Below are 16906 nucleotides of genomic sequence, written 5' to 3'. Positions count from 1 at the left end.
CATCTAAATGGTCTAGCAGGGGTACTTAACTGCTGTCAGTTGACACTAGGAGAACTGCTCTACACCGCCTGACATTTATGGCCTACTTTGCTTTGAAGGCATTTGTGGGGTGGGGGACGATGGAGAATTGTATATGCTGCAAACTCACTGCCAACAACGCGTTCATCACTTGGTTGAGTATTTTGCTGAAGATTGGCTCTGGAATGCCAGGAAAAATCCTACTCCCCTTTGTGTGGTATTGGATGCAAAAAATTCTAGTGATGCAAGCATTCTCCAGGGAATGCGTAATTGTTGGACCTGGCCCTTTTTGCAGGGTTATTCCAAAAGCTTTTGCCTTCTTCCTCCTATTTTTTCTGACCTGTTGTATTCGTCTTTAGGAATCCGGGCACTTTAACACAGCTAACTAGTGCTAAAGTGCATATTACATATGTGTAAATTGTATTGGTATTTGGTTTATCCATGATTGACATATTTGATTTACTAGTAAATCCCTAGTATAATGTACTAGAGGTGTCCTGGGCCTGTAAATCAAATACTACTAGTGGGCTTTCAGCACTGATTGTGCCACCTGCATGAGTAGCCCTACAAACATGTCTCAGACCTGCCACTGCAGTGTCTGTGTGTGCAGTTTTAAACTGCCATTTCGACCTGGCAAGTGCACCCATTGGCCAGGCCCAAACCTTCCCTTTTATTACATGCAAGGCACCCCTAAAGTAGGCCCAAGGCAGCCCCATGGGCAGGGTGCAGTGTATTTAATAAGTAGGACATGTGCTGGTGAGTTGTATATGTCCTAATAGTGAAATACTGCTAATTTCGTTTTTGACTATTACAAGGCCTATCTCTCCAATAGGGTAACATGTGGATTGCCTTGAAATATCTTTTAAGTGTAATTTCCATTGGAAATCAGATAGAGATTTAGAGTTTGGGGTCACTGAACTCACAATTTAAAAATACATCTTTTAGTAAAGTTAGTTTTTGAATTGGGTGTTTGAAAATACCACTTTTAAAAAGTGGGTATTTTCTTGCTTAACCAATCTGTCCTTTGCCGGTCTGTAAAATCCACATATGGGCTGGCTGGCAATTGGGCTCTTGTGCATTAACTCTAGACAGTCACACAAAGGGAGCTGAGGTGTGCCTTGCATATCCTGATGGGCCATCACCAGGCTGATGGGCCTTCATGAGCTAGAATGGTGGGAGTACTTGTCACTGACATCTGAATAGGGCTGCGCCTGTCCACACACAGCTGTCTCCACCCCCTATAGTGTGCCTGGAGCCAGCACAGGGAGGCAGGGTCTTGTGCACTACAAAGACTTTCCTTTGAAGTTTGCCTACTTCAAAGTCAGAAAGGGATATAAGTATTGGACCTATGACACCCCAAAATCAGAACACTTCTGGACTAAAAGACCTTCTGCAAGGAAGAAGATCTGGATGCTGTAGGAGGGACTGCCACTCTGCCTGTTGGTCTGTTTTGCTGACCTGCTGCTTGCTGCTTCAATCCTCAGAGTGAAAGGACTGGACTGTGTTTTCTGAATCCAGCTCCCAAGGTTCTCCAAGGACTTGTGCATGCTAGCCTCCTGTTAAGAATTCTCAGGCCATCAAATATTTCAACTACAAGTGCCTGGCCTATTCTGCTGAGAGCCCAGACTTGCCAAGTGCGGCCAAATCCAGTTCCTGTGCCCTTGGAGGTAGAATCTGGTGAGAATATCCTCACATCAACTCTCAGCGCATGTTTTCTCAATGCAGTACCGCAGTGGGGCTGAATAATCAACGCAGTGCCTACTTTGCGGCTGAAAAACCACCGCAGCCCGAGTACCGATCACCGTGTCATCGACTTCCATAGCACCCGCTCTGACTCTAACGCAGCCCCTGCTTCGAGGCTGAAAAATGTATGCATTGCCTTCTTGCGGCTGTGAAATAGACACAGCGCCTGCTTCGCCACTGCCGCATCAAAACATCGCATCTGAATTTTCAACGCATCAGACTTCAACGCGGTCTCTTCATCGACGTTGCCCAGCAGTAAGGAACCGGGCCATGTGTCCGGAGATAACACATTTCCTCCCCTCCCAGTAAGGAACTGACACATCACCTAACCTGACAGTAAGCGACCAATGCATAACCTACCCCGTATAGGATTAAGGAACCAACGAATCACCTCCACTGAGAGTGAGGAACTAACGCTTCGCTTTCCTGTCATTGCGCCTCAACTCCCCTGCACCTGTTTCATTTTTTTATTTTGACGCATCCAGGTTACTTTGTGCTAAAATAACCACATTCATAGATTTATATGGACTGAACGTATTGGAAAAGAGATATATTTACTTGTGTATGTTGAATTTTTGTCATTTTGCTCTTGTTTTATTCAGGTAAATATTGGTCATTTTTCTAAACTGATGTGGACTCATTTTGTAGTGCTTCCACTGTGCTACTGTGTGTGTATGTGCAAATGCTTTACACATTGCCTCTGAGATAAGCCTGACTGCTCGTGATAAGCTACCAAGGGGTGAGCAAGGGTTGTCTTAGCTGTGTAACTCTCTTGCCCAGACTACAGTGCTGTCCCTACTTGGGCAGGGTGCACACCACGGCCAACTCGAGACCCCATTTCTGACAGTAATGATGCAAGTGTGTTCTGTATGGTGCATATTGAGCCTGCATGTCCTCGGGATCTCAGACTGACATAGGTTTAAAGATTCCAGCCTTACTCTGTCAAGAATGGCTGTCCTTTAAGGTAATGGCTTGGTGGCCTGGTTTCCAGCTTCTTGCTGCCTGGCGTGTTGTAGCAGCACATGGATCGGGCAAAGTATGGGGTAGTGGCTTAGCAGTGCTGTGTTGACAGTAGTGTAGTAGAGTCGAACTGTGAGCTGCTGTAAACAACCTGTGGCTGATTAACCTGTGCGTGGGCGGTTTACATAACTCTGGCCTCTGTGTACAGGCATGTGTGATTTTTATTTTTTTGCTCGAATAGTGCGCATAGTGTTTTGTGTACTGTTGTGTAGTTGGTTTGGTATTGTTTTCCAGCAGTTTCTTAATTCCTTATACTTTCAGGAACTTTTATCACCTGGTCTTAACATAAGGCATGTGTATGTGGTATTTTCCACTAGTTTGCAGTCACCTCTAATACTTGCAATAGGGGTTTATTTACTACATGTGATTTTCTCATTGTACGAAATATCAAATGGGATCAATAGACCTGTGATAAATACCGCATGTGTACGGAGGCATGTGATACATCTTGCATGCTTTTTTTAACATGTGATCAGACGGATCAGTAAATTCATGTCTATTGACACTGGCATTGCCAGTACACCTAAATCAGAGGCCTAAGATGGAAAAAGCGTGTATACTTTCAGAGACAATGCTTCAGATGGCAGTGACACAAACTGCAGATGTGACAGGTCAGTGACACAAACTGCAACTGTAAAAACAAGCTGCAAATCAAAAATGAAAAAATGCACTAACATGACAAATTTAAAAACATTTCAATGAGCAAACACAATAGAAGAGAAAACTTCAAGTTCAACTCACCGAAGAATTTCTTTACGCGTGAAGAAGGTGCAGTCCTGTAGGGAGAAAACAAGTCATTAGCTTTGCTCCTGACGAATTGGAAAATCCAATAGGTCTTTGCAGAAAAACAATTATAATAGCCCAGCCAGGAAGAAATACAGGGAATACAGTACGTGAGGATTTTACACAGCAGTCAGAACCTTGCTTTCATTCCGAAGGGCTCTTTATTTATACAGCTGAGTGAATAGGATAATTAGTATAGCCCTGGTGGGGGTAATTGATATTAATGACCAAATCACCAGGCAACCACTCAAGGAAATGAAGATTATGTTCTTCAAGAAGACAGGAAGAAAAGTGTCCAAAAGATAAATGTCTTGATTGAAAGATTAAAAAAAAAAACACAAAAAAACCCACTGGATTCTAATGTCATTCTCATCAAAGCTTTTGTAAAAAGAAGCAAACATGCAAATATTATTCTTATTTTCAAAGCGAACATTATCTTCAAATTATTTTCGATGATTAGAAACTCGAGGTTTTGGAAATGCTAGTCCATCCGATTATCTGATGGTTTTTGTTACTTTGAGAATTTGCTGACTTTTCTAATGATTTTCATTAAAGGATAGGAGTGTACTCATAAGTGTCTTTCTCTTGGTTTGGCAGTGGTCTCTTACATATCACAATGATGACATAGACAGACAGACAAATGGAGAACCCCTGATAAATACACTAGTTAGCTGCCTGTTGGAGGGCAGTACTCAACACCAGACTTCCAAGGAAAGTGTCTTATCTCAGAAGTTTACTCTGACTTTACTACAATCCATATGTGTTACTCTGCACTGCTGATAAAGCTCACTCAGAAACTAGGATTTAAAATCGTGGTATTCATGTCTAGGTGAACATTCAGGAGGCAACTGTCCATTTGGTAATATGAGTGTTGGGTGTAATTAACAGAGCACTGCCACGTAATATTGTGGAATTTTGCGGCCAGACAAATGCAACTGCTGCAGATGTCCATCGCGACCACATTTCGTAATGTGCAATGCGGTCAGTAGAGTGCCTGCATAGTGTTACGGTGGGATACTTCACTTGAGCGAAGACAGACAATCAGACAATGGCGATCTACTATTCTTCGTCGTGGAGGTATACAAGAGGAAACCCTGGCTGTTGAGGATGACCAGCGGACCCGTGTCAATAGCTGAGGAGTTTGCGGTGGTACACACCCAGATAGTCTGCTGCAAGGATCTGCACTGGTGACCACCAGGCCTACATTTAGCAGAGATCGAACAAGCCCCCCCACCCCCAAACACTCCCTCAAGAGCGTGCAATCCATATCTGCACCTGTCTGAACGAGAGCAAAGGATACATGAGATCCTCATTGGTAAAGTTTTATATAATCCCTGGATGGCCCAATATGTGGTCCACCCCAAACAACTGTTGTGGTACTCTAATATCTTGGACTGTGCACCAGGGCAAAGAGGCGATGCCCCCCAGTGAAAATGATGGAAGTGGCCCTCTTCAGTAAATTAGCAGAGAAGATTTTCAAGTGCCATGGTACATCCGGAACATTCAAAAACCCTTATGTTATAAACTGTGGGTAGCTAGAAGAGTCATAACTCAGCCATTGGACGGATACAATTGCCAATGCAACAGCTGGTGACTCGGATGTTACTAGTGAGGTCTTGTCTTCAATGTTATACGAGTTGATTCCTCGGATACTGCAGGAGAAACAATGCCTCTTAAGTCACAGGAGAGGGGATGGCTCAGATGTTACTTGTGAGGTCTTGTCTCCAATGGTATACGAGTCCATTCCTCAGATACTGCAGGAGAGACAATGCCTCTGTCACAGGAGAGGTGATGGCTCAGATGTTACTTGTGAGGTCTTGTCTCCAATGTTATACGAGTCGATTCCTTGGATACTGCAGGAGAGACAATGCCTCTGATGTCACAGGAGAGGTGATGGCTCAGATGTTACTTGTGAGGTCTTGTCTCCAATGTTATACAAGTCCATTCCTCGGATACTGCAGTAGAGACAAAGCCTCTGATGTCACAGGAGAGGTGATGCCTCAGATGTTACTTGTGAGGTCTTGTCTCCAATGTTATATGAGTCCATTCCTCGGATACTGCAGGAGAGACAATGCCTCTGATGTCACAGGAGAGGTGATGGCTCAGATGTTACTTGTGAGGTCTTGTCTCCAATGTTATACGAGTCGATTCCTCGGATACTGCAGGAGAGACAATGCCTCTGATGTCACAGGAGAGGTGATGGCTCAGATGTTACTTGTGAGGTCTTGTCTCCAATCTTATACGAGTCGATTCCTCGGATACTGCAGGAGAGACAATGCCTCTGATGTCACAGGAGAGGTGATGCCTCAGATGTTACTTGTGAGGTCTTGTCTCCAATCTTATACGAGTCGATTCCTCGGATACTGCAGGAGAGACAATGCCTCTGATGTCACAGGAGAGGTGATGGCTCAGATGTTACTTGTGAGGTAATCCTAGCCCCTGCCAAGGAGTTGGCGTTGGCTAGGATTACCTTTCCCTAAAAATATAACAGGTAAATTATAATAATGATATAAATATACTTAAGAAATCCTTTCAAGATTATTATTGACTGTCTTCTGATCATTTTACACAGGCATGCAAATTGACTTGTATATAAGTGACATGACTGCAAATCTGCCTGCAGAACTGCTCTATTCTGCTATGCTTAACCTCGTCCATGCTGGGCGGGTTTTAATCTTTCCAGTGTTATTTACGTCTGTGAGACGGATGGGTACAGTCCCTATCCATCAGCTGGTTTTTGTCTCTATGATCCAGCCCTATCAGCAAGTATTCGCTCAGTCCTTAACAGTTGAAGTCAACTCTCGGGCGGATGTCTGGCCTGTGCTGCCACCCGCATGCCTTCATTAAACCTCAGCACCAATACCTCTCGGAAAACTGTGCTTCCAACTCCCCCCGCCTCCATGAGGCCCCTCCCTAGCTACACCTGAACTATATCGCCCAACCATTTCACGGTACCTCCAACCTTTCTGGTTAATATGGTTACTGTGTATTTTGTACTTATTCCTTATTCATCTTGTGCGACTGCTACTATGTGCTGTAAAACAATATATTCATGTATATCTATATATATCTATATCTATATCTATATCTATATTCACTGAAAAAACCATAGGTTTCACACATGTTATAGTTAGCTGGACATTTTACTGATAAAAAACCAATGAAATTCCCCCGTTATAGTAAGTGCAGGCAACTATAACTCACGCGACCGCAATCCTCTGCTGATGCTAATACTGTATTTAGACACTTATTTGCCCATGTCTTCTTCCATTAAATTTTAGCTATACATATATTACAAATATTTTTTTTTCATAAAGACACATATGTCATCAGCAGAGGATTGCGGTCGCGTGAGTTATAGTTGCCTGCACTAACTATAACGGGGGAATTTCATTGGTTTTTTATCAGTAAAATGTCCAGCTAACTATAACGTGTGAAACCTATGGTTTTTTCAGTGAATTTGCAAGGTTTTTTAAATGCTAATTCCTAACTATAACGTGTGTGAAACCTATGGTTTTTTCAGTGAATTTGTACGGTTTTTTAAATGCTAAGTTACTTTACGCCATTCGTGGCGTGCGCGCCCACTTAACGCAGTTCGTTCCGTGCGCGCACGGTGCGCTTCGCGCACCGTGCGCGCACAGTGAGCACGCGGTGCGCTTCGCGCACCGCGCGCCCACTTTACGCAGTTAGTGCCGTGCATGCACGGTGGGCACGCGGTGCGCTACGCGCACCGCGTGCCCACGTTACGCTGGATGGGCCATGCGCCGTGCGCACATGGAGGACATATTATGCGCTTCGTTGTGAAAGGTAATGTTTGATTTTTTAGTAACAAAAAGTTATGCCATGCACAAATGGTGCCCTTCAGGCACCATTTGAACACGGGGTGTAGAGAGTGTGGATATTTTTTTTTTTTTTTTTTTTACCGTACGCGCCGGTAAGCGTAATCGGCGATTTTTTAAAAAAAATTAAAATTGAATTTTTTGCCTTGGGGGTTCTTAGGGGACACCTTCATCATGGCTAGGTGGTTGGGAGCAGTCTAAACAGCCCCTTTACATGTTTTTTCCCTTTGTTTTTCATCTTCCCCCTCAGAGTGCGAGATAGAAAATGGCGGCCGCCGCTTCCTGGTTTCGACCGATTCGAATGTTTACTAAGATGTAACAGCCAATCAGAATCGCGCTCGCGCACGTCACCGTACGCGTACGGTAAGCTTACCGTAAGCGCACGGTAAGCGCACCGTAAGCTGCCACAGATATATATATTGATTTAAAGGCTATTTTCTCAGGATCTACTGAACAGATTTACACCAAACCTACAAAAGGCACTTCCTTGGCCTGTAGACTACCTCTCTGCCAAATTTCAAGTAACTCTGTTCAGCCGTTCGGTCTGTAGCTGTGTCTAAAGGTCCTATGGAAAAATGCATGGGAAAAACGCGTTTTGGGACCCCCCTTTTTTCTCAGCCCCCGCTTGACGAATCCCCCCGAGACTTTCAGGGTAGGAGCGGAGCGGAGCGTAGCGCCCCATTAGTTTTGAAAATTTCGCGAGGATTCGTCGACTGGCGCCAAAGTTATTCCAAATAGAATGTTGCGGATTTCCTATGGAAACGTGGTCCTAACTATAACTATCTACTGGCGACCGCCAGTAGATAATATATATATATATATATATATATATATATATATATGGCGACATCTGGAATAAAGACGGAATAATTTTGCACACAGTTTTGGGTTTGTGTCCATCCTTTGGGATTGCCGTTGAACGAAGGACAGCGGAGGAGTATTCAAGATATATATATATATATATATCCATACGCAAGGTTGCCCTTTTAGAAGCTGCCACACACAGAGGGGTTGATGCACAAATCGCCACAGAATAGCTCTGTTGTCAGCATGCCCCAAAGCTCTCCATGCAGGCCATACGCGTTTCGAGCGTGTTTGCCGCTCTTGTTCACTGGCTGAAAAGATGGAAGAAGCAGGCCGATTGAAAACAGGTGATTTATTGCAATAGCGAGTCCCGCCCAAGTGGGCGTCATACACACAGGCATTCTGGTCACAGTAGTCCCGAAATAATGCCTAAGACTCCCAGTTTTCTCAAAACAAGTGTGCTGCTTCCTTCATCATTTAAAATATAACTGTCCTTGTTAGGTGAAAAGCGATGATTGCATCACTGGCCACAGCGCCAATATCTACCTGTGGTTGAGGCCCCCACCGTTCCCTCAAGAGTCCGTAAATAACAGCACTCAGGATCCGCCCAAAAGCAGCGGGGCAGCTCCGCGACCGAGCCAGTGTGTGGCAGCTTCTAAAAGGGCAACCTTGCGTATGGATACATATATTATATATATATATATATATATATATATATATATATATATATATATATATATATATATATATATATATAAATATATATATATATGTAGATAGATAGATAGATAGATAGATAGATAGATAGATAGATAGATAGATAGATAGATAGATAGATAGATAGATAGATAGATAGATAGATAGATAGATAGATAGATAGATAGATATTGATATATATATGCTGTAACTAAATCAAAACTGCAAAACTGTATCGGCAACCTATCCTAATGCCTTCGTATATTTCATTCACATACTGCCACCATGTCTTTATACTTACCCCAAATGAAGCCCGCATTAGTACTATTATACAAATAATAATATAATTAAGTAAACATGAGGTGAAACCTCTTTTACTGATTTTCACCAGACCCTAAAGGTGGGAGGAAGTGGGTTTGGAGATGTTGTATCCAGTGACAAAGGTATCTAAAATAATATTATTTATTGGTAGCTCCTTGGCCTAGAAGTGGAGGTACAGTAAATGTTAAGAGGCACCTAAAATTAAATTGCTTTGTAACATCTAGGAAAACCATCTCTAAAAACGTTGTTTAATTCTAAATCCCTCGCCCGACACAATACCCTGAAAAGTGAAGGTGATTCATAACTGCTGGCTCCTTTCCTATTTAGTGGCCCTAGTACCATCTACTAACAGTCCTGTGGCGGGGAAAAGCAATGTTTCTGGGACTGGAAAATGGCATTTACTTTTCTCAGTGAAAGAGGTTTCTGGATGTAGTCACATTGCGGCCCCCAGGGGAAGTGAGGGCGACAGACCAGTCTTACCCTGGGGAATTCGCGTGAGACCGGGACAGGGGTTTAGGTATTTTTTGGGGGTTGGGGTCTTAGGAAAGGTTATAAGGAGGGTAGAAGAGGAAGTTCTTCCTCTTCCTGTCCCCAGCGCCTCAGGGAGGGTTAAGGGAAGTTTTGTTGTGGTCGAAGTAGCATGGCCTGGTCCGTCGGCTGGGTCGTGGGAGCTGCGCCACTGGTGTCCCGGTGTGCGGTAGGCTGTAGGGCTGGAGCGGTTGTGGTGAAGGGACCTCGGCAGCGAAGTGCGCTTTCAGCGAAGGACGTTGGAGAATGGCGGTGCCTGACGTGGCGGCCGTGCGCGCCGCCCTGCTGGTGCTTGGCCGGGCGAACCGATCTCCTGCGGCCAGTGTTTTAGATCAGGCGTGGGTCGGAATGACCCGTACGCCGTGATGGGCGTCTGCGGGTGTGGCCGCGGCAGTGGTGGCGTGCCAGGATGAGCCACCACCGCCTAGAGCAGGTATGGCGGCCCGGGGGAGGGGTAGGCGGCCGGCGGCAGGCGGAGGCCAGTAAGCGCGAGGGACGGGCGTCTGAGCCTCCCCGCGCACATGCAAAGTGAGGCAGCAGTGCTCCCGGTGGTGCTGGGTGCGGGGGGAGGGGCTTTGGCAGGCATGCAGGGCAATTCAAAGGACACGGGGATGGAAGGAAGGTGGGGAAGCTGGAAGCATCATGCACTGGGCTTTTGGGCAGGGGGTGATGCAGGGCGCTTCTAGTGAAGGCAGTGAGCCTGTTCAGGAGGGGGAGAGTGAAATTGAGGACCTGGGACCTGGGAGGATTTCGCACTAGTACTGTCAGGCAGTGATTCTGTTGGGGGGGAGGACGGAGCCTGGGGGAGCAGCATATTGATCTGTCAGGGGGGGGGGAAAGGGGAGAGCGGGGGTGGGGGGGGGTAAGGGGAAGGGACCCTTGAAAGAGGCAGTTGCGCTGGGGGTGAAGTCAGTGCGAGGTGAGGGGTGAGGGGCCAGGCCCCAGTGTAGGGGAGGGTGTCCATTGGGCTGACAGGTGGGATAGCATGACGCTAGAGGAGCGCATTCGCGATCAGCGGCGGGTTTTTGAGGAGACGGAGCTCAGGTGGGAGGTGTTGTGCGCGGCCAGGGAGTCGGCGGCGGGGGGGTTTGCGCTGAGGGGGGTCTGCCCCCAGCACGGCCGGCGGAATTGGCGCCAGGGCAAGGGACAGCCTAAGGCACGAGGCCAATGGGTCTGGGTGGATGAGGTAGGGACTGCCTTGACGTTGCAGAGACTTGATGGCGCTGGGGCCCCCTTGGGCTTTGACGGTCTGGGGGGGGGGGTTGTAAGCCAGCAGTGGAAGCTGGTAGAGGCAAGGGTGGGCCGGCGGGGAGCAAGACGGTCTCCAAACGCCGGGGCGAAGCAGCAGGGGGGTCCGCGGAGGCCTGCCCTCCATCGAGGGAGCGGGCATCGTCGGCGCCGGAGTGTGAGTTTGTGCCTGGCATGAAAGGGAAGGGTGCGAAGAGAGTGGTGAGTGAGATGCGAAAGGTGCCGGTTGAAGAGGTGCATGAGGAGCAATTGGACTATGATTCGGATAGTGAGGAGTTGGAGGAAGGTGAAGTGCATGAGGTGTCCAGGGGACAGGAGAGGGCGGCAACGGGATGGCTTGGTGTTTTGCAGGCGCCGCAGGCCAGCAGCAGTGGGACCCAGACGGAGAACGTGAAGTCGCCGAATATGTGGACGTATTCAAACTGTTGCACAGAGAGATTCAAGCCAGGGAGGGTTCGAAAGAGGAGGAATGGAAGTTGACTAGGCAGCCGAGGGTACCGGTGAATATGGAGAGTTGGACGTCGGCGTTTTTGATCTACGCTAGCTTATATTGCGAGAAACATCTGGATTGGGCCATAGCGTTGTTGAAGTATATGGATATTATACGCAAAGCGCAGATGCACTTTGGTGGCTTTGCATGGCTCAGTTACGATGAGGAGTTCACGGCCAGGATCAGTGTTAACCCGGACAAGCCGTGGGGGGAGGTGGATCAGGAACTTTGGGTGCAATGGATGTCCTCCACTCAGTCGGCGGCTTCTACGCACAGGGCCAGCGGGCTTTCGGTTGCTTATCGGTCTTTTCAGCCGCGTCCCGCCCAGTCTAGGGTGGGGGGGCAGGGTGTTTCAGGGGGAGCTGGAGGGCAGACCTTTCCCTCAGCGACAACGGGACAGTCACCTAAGCTTGGGGGGGCCACCACAGGGGCATGTTGGAACTTTAATAAGGAATTCTGCACATGGCACCATTGCAAATTCAAGCATGAGTGCTCTAAGTGCGGCGGACACCACCCTGTCACGCAGTGTTTCACGCTGGCCACTCCCTCTGCACTAAGCAAGAAAAATGTCCACAAGGAACTTATTTGATTTAACAGATTTATCAATAACGAGTAAAAATTATACTCATAGCCGATTGAATCAAAAAAAGAAAAAAAACAAAAAACATAAATGAAGATTATTTCAATTGAAAGTTAAGACATTCAATAAATGTAAATACTTAAGTAACCTGGAGAATTTATTTACTTCAGCCGAAGTAAATATAATTCATTTCATAGATCACAATTTTATCACAAAACAGTTTTTTCAGTATACTACAGGCACAAGTGAAAAAGGTGAAAAAGTGAACCCAGTGAGGTGATTATAGCCTATAAGGTGAAACTATTAAATCAAAAAGGTCATAAAAGCAACAATGAGAGGCATTTGGCAATATAATGAATCTTTCTTGCTCTCTCTTGGTTAGTGTATACTGAAAAAACTGTCTTGTGATAAAATTGTGATCTATGAAATAAATTATATTTACTTCGGCTGAAGTAAATAAATTCTCCAGGTTACTTAAGTATTTACATTTATTGAATTTCTTAACTTTCAATTGAAATAATCTTCCTTTTATGTTCTTTTTTTGATTCAATCGGCTATGAGTATAATTTTTACTCATTATTGATAAATCTGTTAAATCAAATAAGTTCCTTGTGGGCATTTTTCTTGCTTAGTGCAAAATACCCAGTTCACAAGGACATACGGGTCGCTCTTGTGTTTTATAATAATAATGGCCACTCCCTCTGAGCAGTGGCGGATTACTAAAGGACGGGGCAGGCTGGGCCAAAAGGCTCCTACACCGGTTGATGTGGAGGCCATGGGTCCATGGCTCTCTAGGTACCCTGATAGGGAGGCGGCGTTGAAGATTCACTGGGGGTTTGCTGAGGGGTTTCGTGTGGGGTATCAGGGTCCCAGGGAGCGGAGATGGGTGGAGAACTTGAGGTCAGCTAAAGAATTGGCAGGAGTGGTGGAGTCAAAACTGAGGAAGGAGGTGCTGGAAGGTAGGATTGCGGGTTCTTTTGACACATGGCCGATGCCGGAGCTCATTATCTCTCCGCTGGGGGTGGTGCCCAAGAAGGAGCAAGGGGAGTTTCGCTTGATTTATCATTTGTCTTGGCCAGAGGGGGCATCAGTGAACGATATCATTGCGGTGGAGGATTCCAAGGTGTTGTACGCGTCCGTGGATGATGCAATCGGCTTGGTGCAGGCGTGCGGCCGGGGGGCGGAATTGGCAAAGTGCGACATCAAATCGGCGTTTCGCCGCCTTCCCATTCATCCGGAAGTTTTCTCGTTGTTGGGAATGCAGTTCGGGGGGGGGCGATTTTTGTTGATAAGGTCTTGCCCATGGGCTGCGCTGTGTCCTGTGCTCTGTTTGAAACGTTCAGTTCCTTTTTGCAGTGGGCCTTCACGGTTGGTGTCGCACTACTTGGATGATTTCTTGTTTGTGGGAAGAGGTCAGACGGGGGAGTGCGAGGAGGCTCTTGGGCAGTTTCAGCGACTAGCCTGTGATTTTGGGGTCCCTTTGGCGCCAGAGAAGACGGCTGGGCCCAGCTCTTGTCTGACATTCCTTGGTATTGAGCTGGACTCCGTGGCATGGTCGGTGCGGTTGCCTAAACAAAAAGTGGGGGAGATGCAAGAATTCTTGCTGCGTGGGATGGGGGAATGGAGGATTGATTTGAGGACGGGCAGCAGTTCTTGGGTTTGTTGAACTTTGCGTGTCGAGTGGTGCGGGCTGGCAGGACTTTTTGCAGACGTCTCGGCATGGCTATGTCGGGTCGGTGCTCCCTCATCACAGAGTCAGGATTTCGATGGGCGTGCGGGCCGATTTGCGGATCTGGCATTGTTTTCTGGCCGACTTCAATGGTGTGTCTTTGGATTTTGTGGACGACAGGATGGTGTGGCAGGTGCAGATCTTTTCGGACGCTGCTGGTGCTAAAGGGTTCGGTGTTTTCTGGGACGGGAGGTGGTGTGCGGAGCAGTGGCCAGAGCACTGGTTGAAGCAGGGCAGGAGCATCGCGTTTTTGGAATTCTTTCCTTTGCTGGTCGCACTGGAAATATGGGGCCTGGAGTTTCAGAACAGATCGGTCTTATTTCATGTGGACAACAGGACGATGGTTGACCTGGTAAACAATCAGAAAGGAAGGGATTTGCGAGTGCTGCGTTTGCTGCGAAGTTTTATGCTGCTCTGTTTGCGTTTCAATGTGCTGTTTCGCGCGCAACATGTCCCAGGCGCAAGCAATGACATTGCGGATGCATTGTCTCGTTCGCAGTGGCAGCGCTTCAGGAGGCTGGCGCCGGGAGCAGAGGCTTGCAAGACCAAGGTGCCGGAGGGTATCTGGGCCTGGAAGGAGTGAGAGTAGTGGACCTAGTAGAAAAGTCTATAGCTGACTCCACAAGGCGCGCTTATTGCTTGGCATGGTCTGAATTCGGTGCTTTTCTGGGATGGACTAGTGTGACTTGGCGTATGTCCCGGGGCAGCTGTGAGCAGGGAGTGATACAGTTTGTTTTAGACTGTATGGACAGAGGTTTGTTGCAGTTTACTATTGCAGGGAAATTGGCGGGGATTTCTTTTTATAGCATGATGTATTTGGGATTTGACCCAGCTAAAAGTGAATTGCTGAGCAGAATGTTGAAAGGCTGGGGTAGGGAGAGGGGGGAGGTTGGGGGAGGGGCCCTGCGGGAGGCAATCACATTTGACTTGTTGGTTGAATTATTGATGGAGTTGCCGCAGTGTTGTTATGATGTTTTCGAGTTGGCATTGTTCCGTTTGTGCATGATTTGGATGTTTTTTGGGGCTTTTCGTGTGTCTGAGTTGTTGGGGGCTAGGGGCGCACCTGGCAGGCGGTTTGAGGAAGTGAGGTTGGATAGGTCACGTTTGGGTATCTGGTTGGGTCATTCTACAATGGATCAGATGGGGAGAGGCAAGTGGGTATGGTTGTGTGAGAGTGGTTGGGCAGGGGCTTGCCCGGTTCGGGAGTGGAGTGTGACGGCGTTTCAGCTGCTGGCGGTGTTGCGTATGGCATTGAGACGTTTGGGCAGGGACCCTGCACTGTATGGGACTCTTTTCGTATTGGCGCGGCGACGGCAGCAGCCCGGCTGGGGTTGTCTTGGGAGAAGATTAGGCGGATTGGAAGGTGGAGGTCTCGTTGTTGTGAGCGGTATGTGCGGAAATGACGGCTGGCGCGCGCTGGGGTAAGCGTTAGGGCTGCTGGGGCGCTGGTGGTTTGTTTCATTGTACTGATCTTGTTTTCCTTCGTAGGTTGCGTTGGGGGTCCAGGAGCTAAGACGGTTACCTGGACTGTCGGACATTCCTTTGTTCACTGGCCATCGAAATACGCGGACAGGCAGGTGTATGGTCGTAGGCTTGACCTGCGGAGCAGTCACCATGAGGTACATTGGTGGGGCAAGAGTGGGATGCGCTGGGGAGCTTTGTTGCCCTGGCTGACGAAATAGGTGTCTCAGAGGGGCTGCCCGTACATGATTGCTATCCACTTGGGGGAAAATGACTTGGTGAAACAATCCGGGGTGTCTCTCCTACATTTGATGCAACGGGACTTGGAAGCCATGCAAAGCAATCTGGCTGGCATCTGTATTGTTTGGACTGAATTCGTACCGCGCCGGATCTGGCGTTGGGCATTGAAGCCCGCAGCTGTCGAAAGAGCACGGAGAAAGCTGAATAGGGCAATGCGAGTATTTTGTGGTAACAACGGTATCAAAATGATTGCTCACACAGGGTTACGGCTCGAGGAGTCCCTTCTCTTTAGAGACGACAGGGTGCATCTTTCGTACATGGGCAATGTATATTATATGATGGAATTGAGGGATGTCATCAGTAAATTGTGGAACGAGTCCATTTGGTGTCGTCGGGTTTGAGGTGCACTCGAGCGGGGTGGGGCAGGTAACCGCCCTCCGGGGGTTTCCATGGTTGGCGGTACTTGGGAGGGGGGGGGGGGGGAGTCCATGACGGGCATACTCACCCTTCCGGGAAGGGGGATACAGGTGCAAGGTGGGGGTGCGTCATGCAGGAGTGTGATGGCTGGAGATGATGGAGGAGGTTGGAAGAGGAGTGAGGAAGCGAATGGGATAAGTGAAGAGTGGTGATGTGGGAGTGAGTATTTGGAGTGTGGGAGTGAATGGAGGGATGAGAGACATGAGGTTGGGGATTGTTGGGGGTTTATTGATGTTGTGTCATAGGTTGTTCAACCCTGTCCTAATAAATGGCCTTTTATGCTAACTAACAGCGTGGAGTGGTTATTGCGCGAGTGCAATGTTCCCCTAATTCTTGTCTTCATTCCACAAGCGGTTCCAGTATTTTGCACTGATCTATAGTCTTTGTGGGCGATTATTTTCTTCTGAGCATAAACAACAGTGAACCGGCTCAGCCAGGGCCAAATGGATTAACATCACCCTGGGTTTTAAATCGGCTCTGCCTCACTGGCAGCTCTTACAGAAAAGATGTATTTTAAAACCCACCATTCAGTGGTCTGTAGTTCACTCGTACTGTACTCTATGATGATTGTCCCGAAAGGAGACTGCCATAATCTACAGTAGACAGACGGTTTCAGTGTGACACTTCTTAGGGAAATAAAAATAAAAAGGTGGTGTGTGGATCGCTTGAGTAATGGCAGCCAATGGTCATTATTCTGGTCCGCATTCCATTCCATTTTTTTCTGCCCACCATGCCAGCTCGGAGAGGGATCAGGGATATGCCAATTCGTCTTGGTCCTGCTCCAATAGGAACAGCCCAGCCCGAACGGTCAGACTATGTCCCCTTTGAGTGGGATGACAATAGAACCTGTATTTGGTAGAATACAGGACCAGGGAGTACGAGAACCGTGTTATAAACCCGGTATCATGTTCTGTACAGAACTGTTGTTC

The 16906-nt window shown here is 47.5% G+C and overlaps 1 protein-coding gene across 1 annotated transcript in view; it reads right to left on the bottom strand.

Moving 5' to 3' along the window:
- Positions 1–16906, bottom strand: part of CIB2 (calcium and integrin binding family member 2) — a 489646-nt gene that overhangs the window by 289834 nt on the left and 182906 nt on the right. Inside the window, exon 2 of the mRNA XM_085646306.1 lies at positions 3523–3557. Within this exon, the coding sequence (XP_085502432.1) occupies positions 3523–3557 (35 nt within the window). The remainder of the gene's footprint in view (positions 1–3522; positions 3558–16906) is intronic.

This window comes from Triturus cristatus, chromosome 3_1 (assembly GCF_964204655.1).
Source record: "Triturus cristatus chromosome 3_1, aTriCri1.1, whole genome shotgun sequence".
Classification (NCBI taxonomy): domain Eukaryota; kingdom Metazoa; phylum Chordata; class Amphibia; order Caudata; family Salamandridae; genus Triturus; species Triturus cristatus.
Note: the sequence above shows the minus strand (reverse complement) of the source record. Positions and strands in the feature narration are given on the sequence as shown.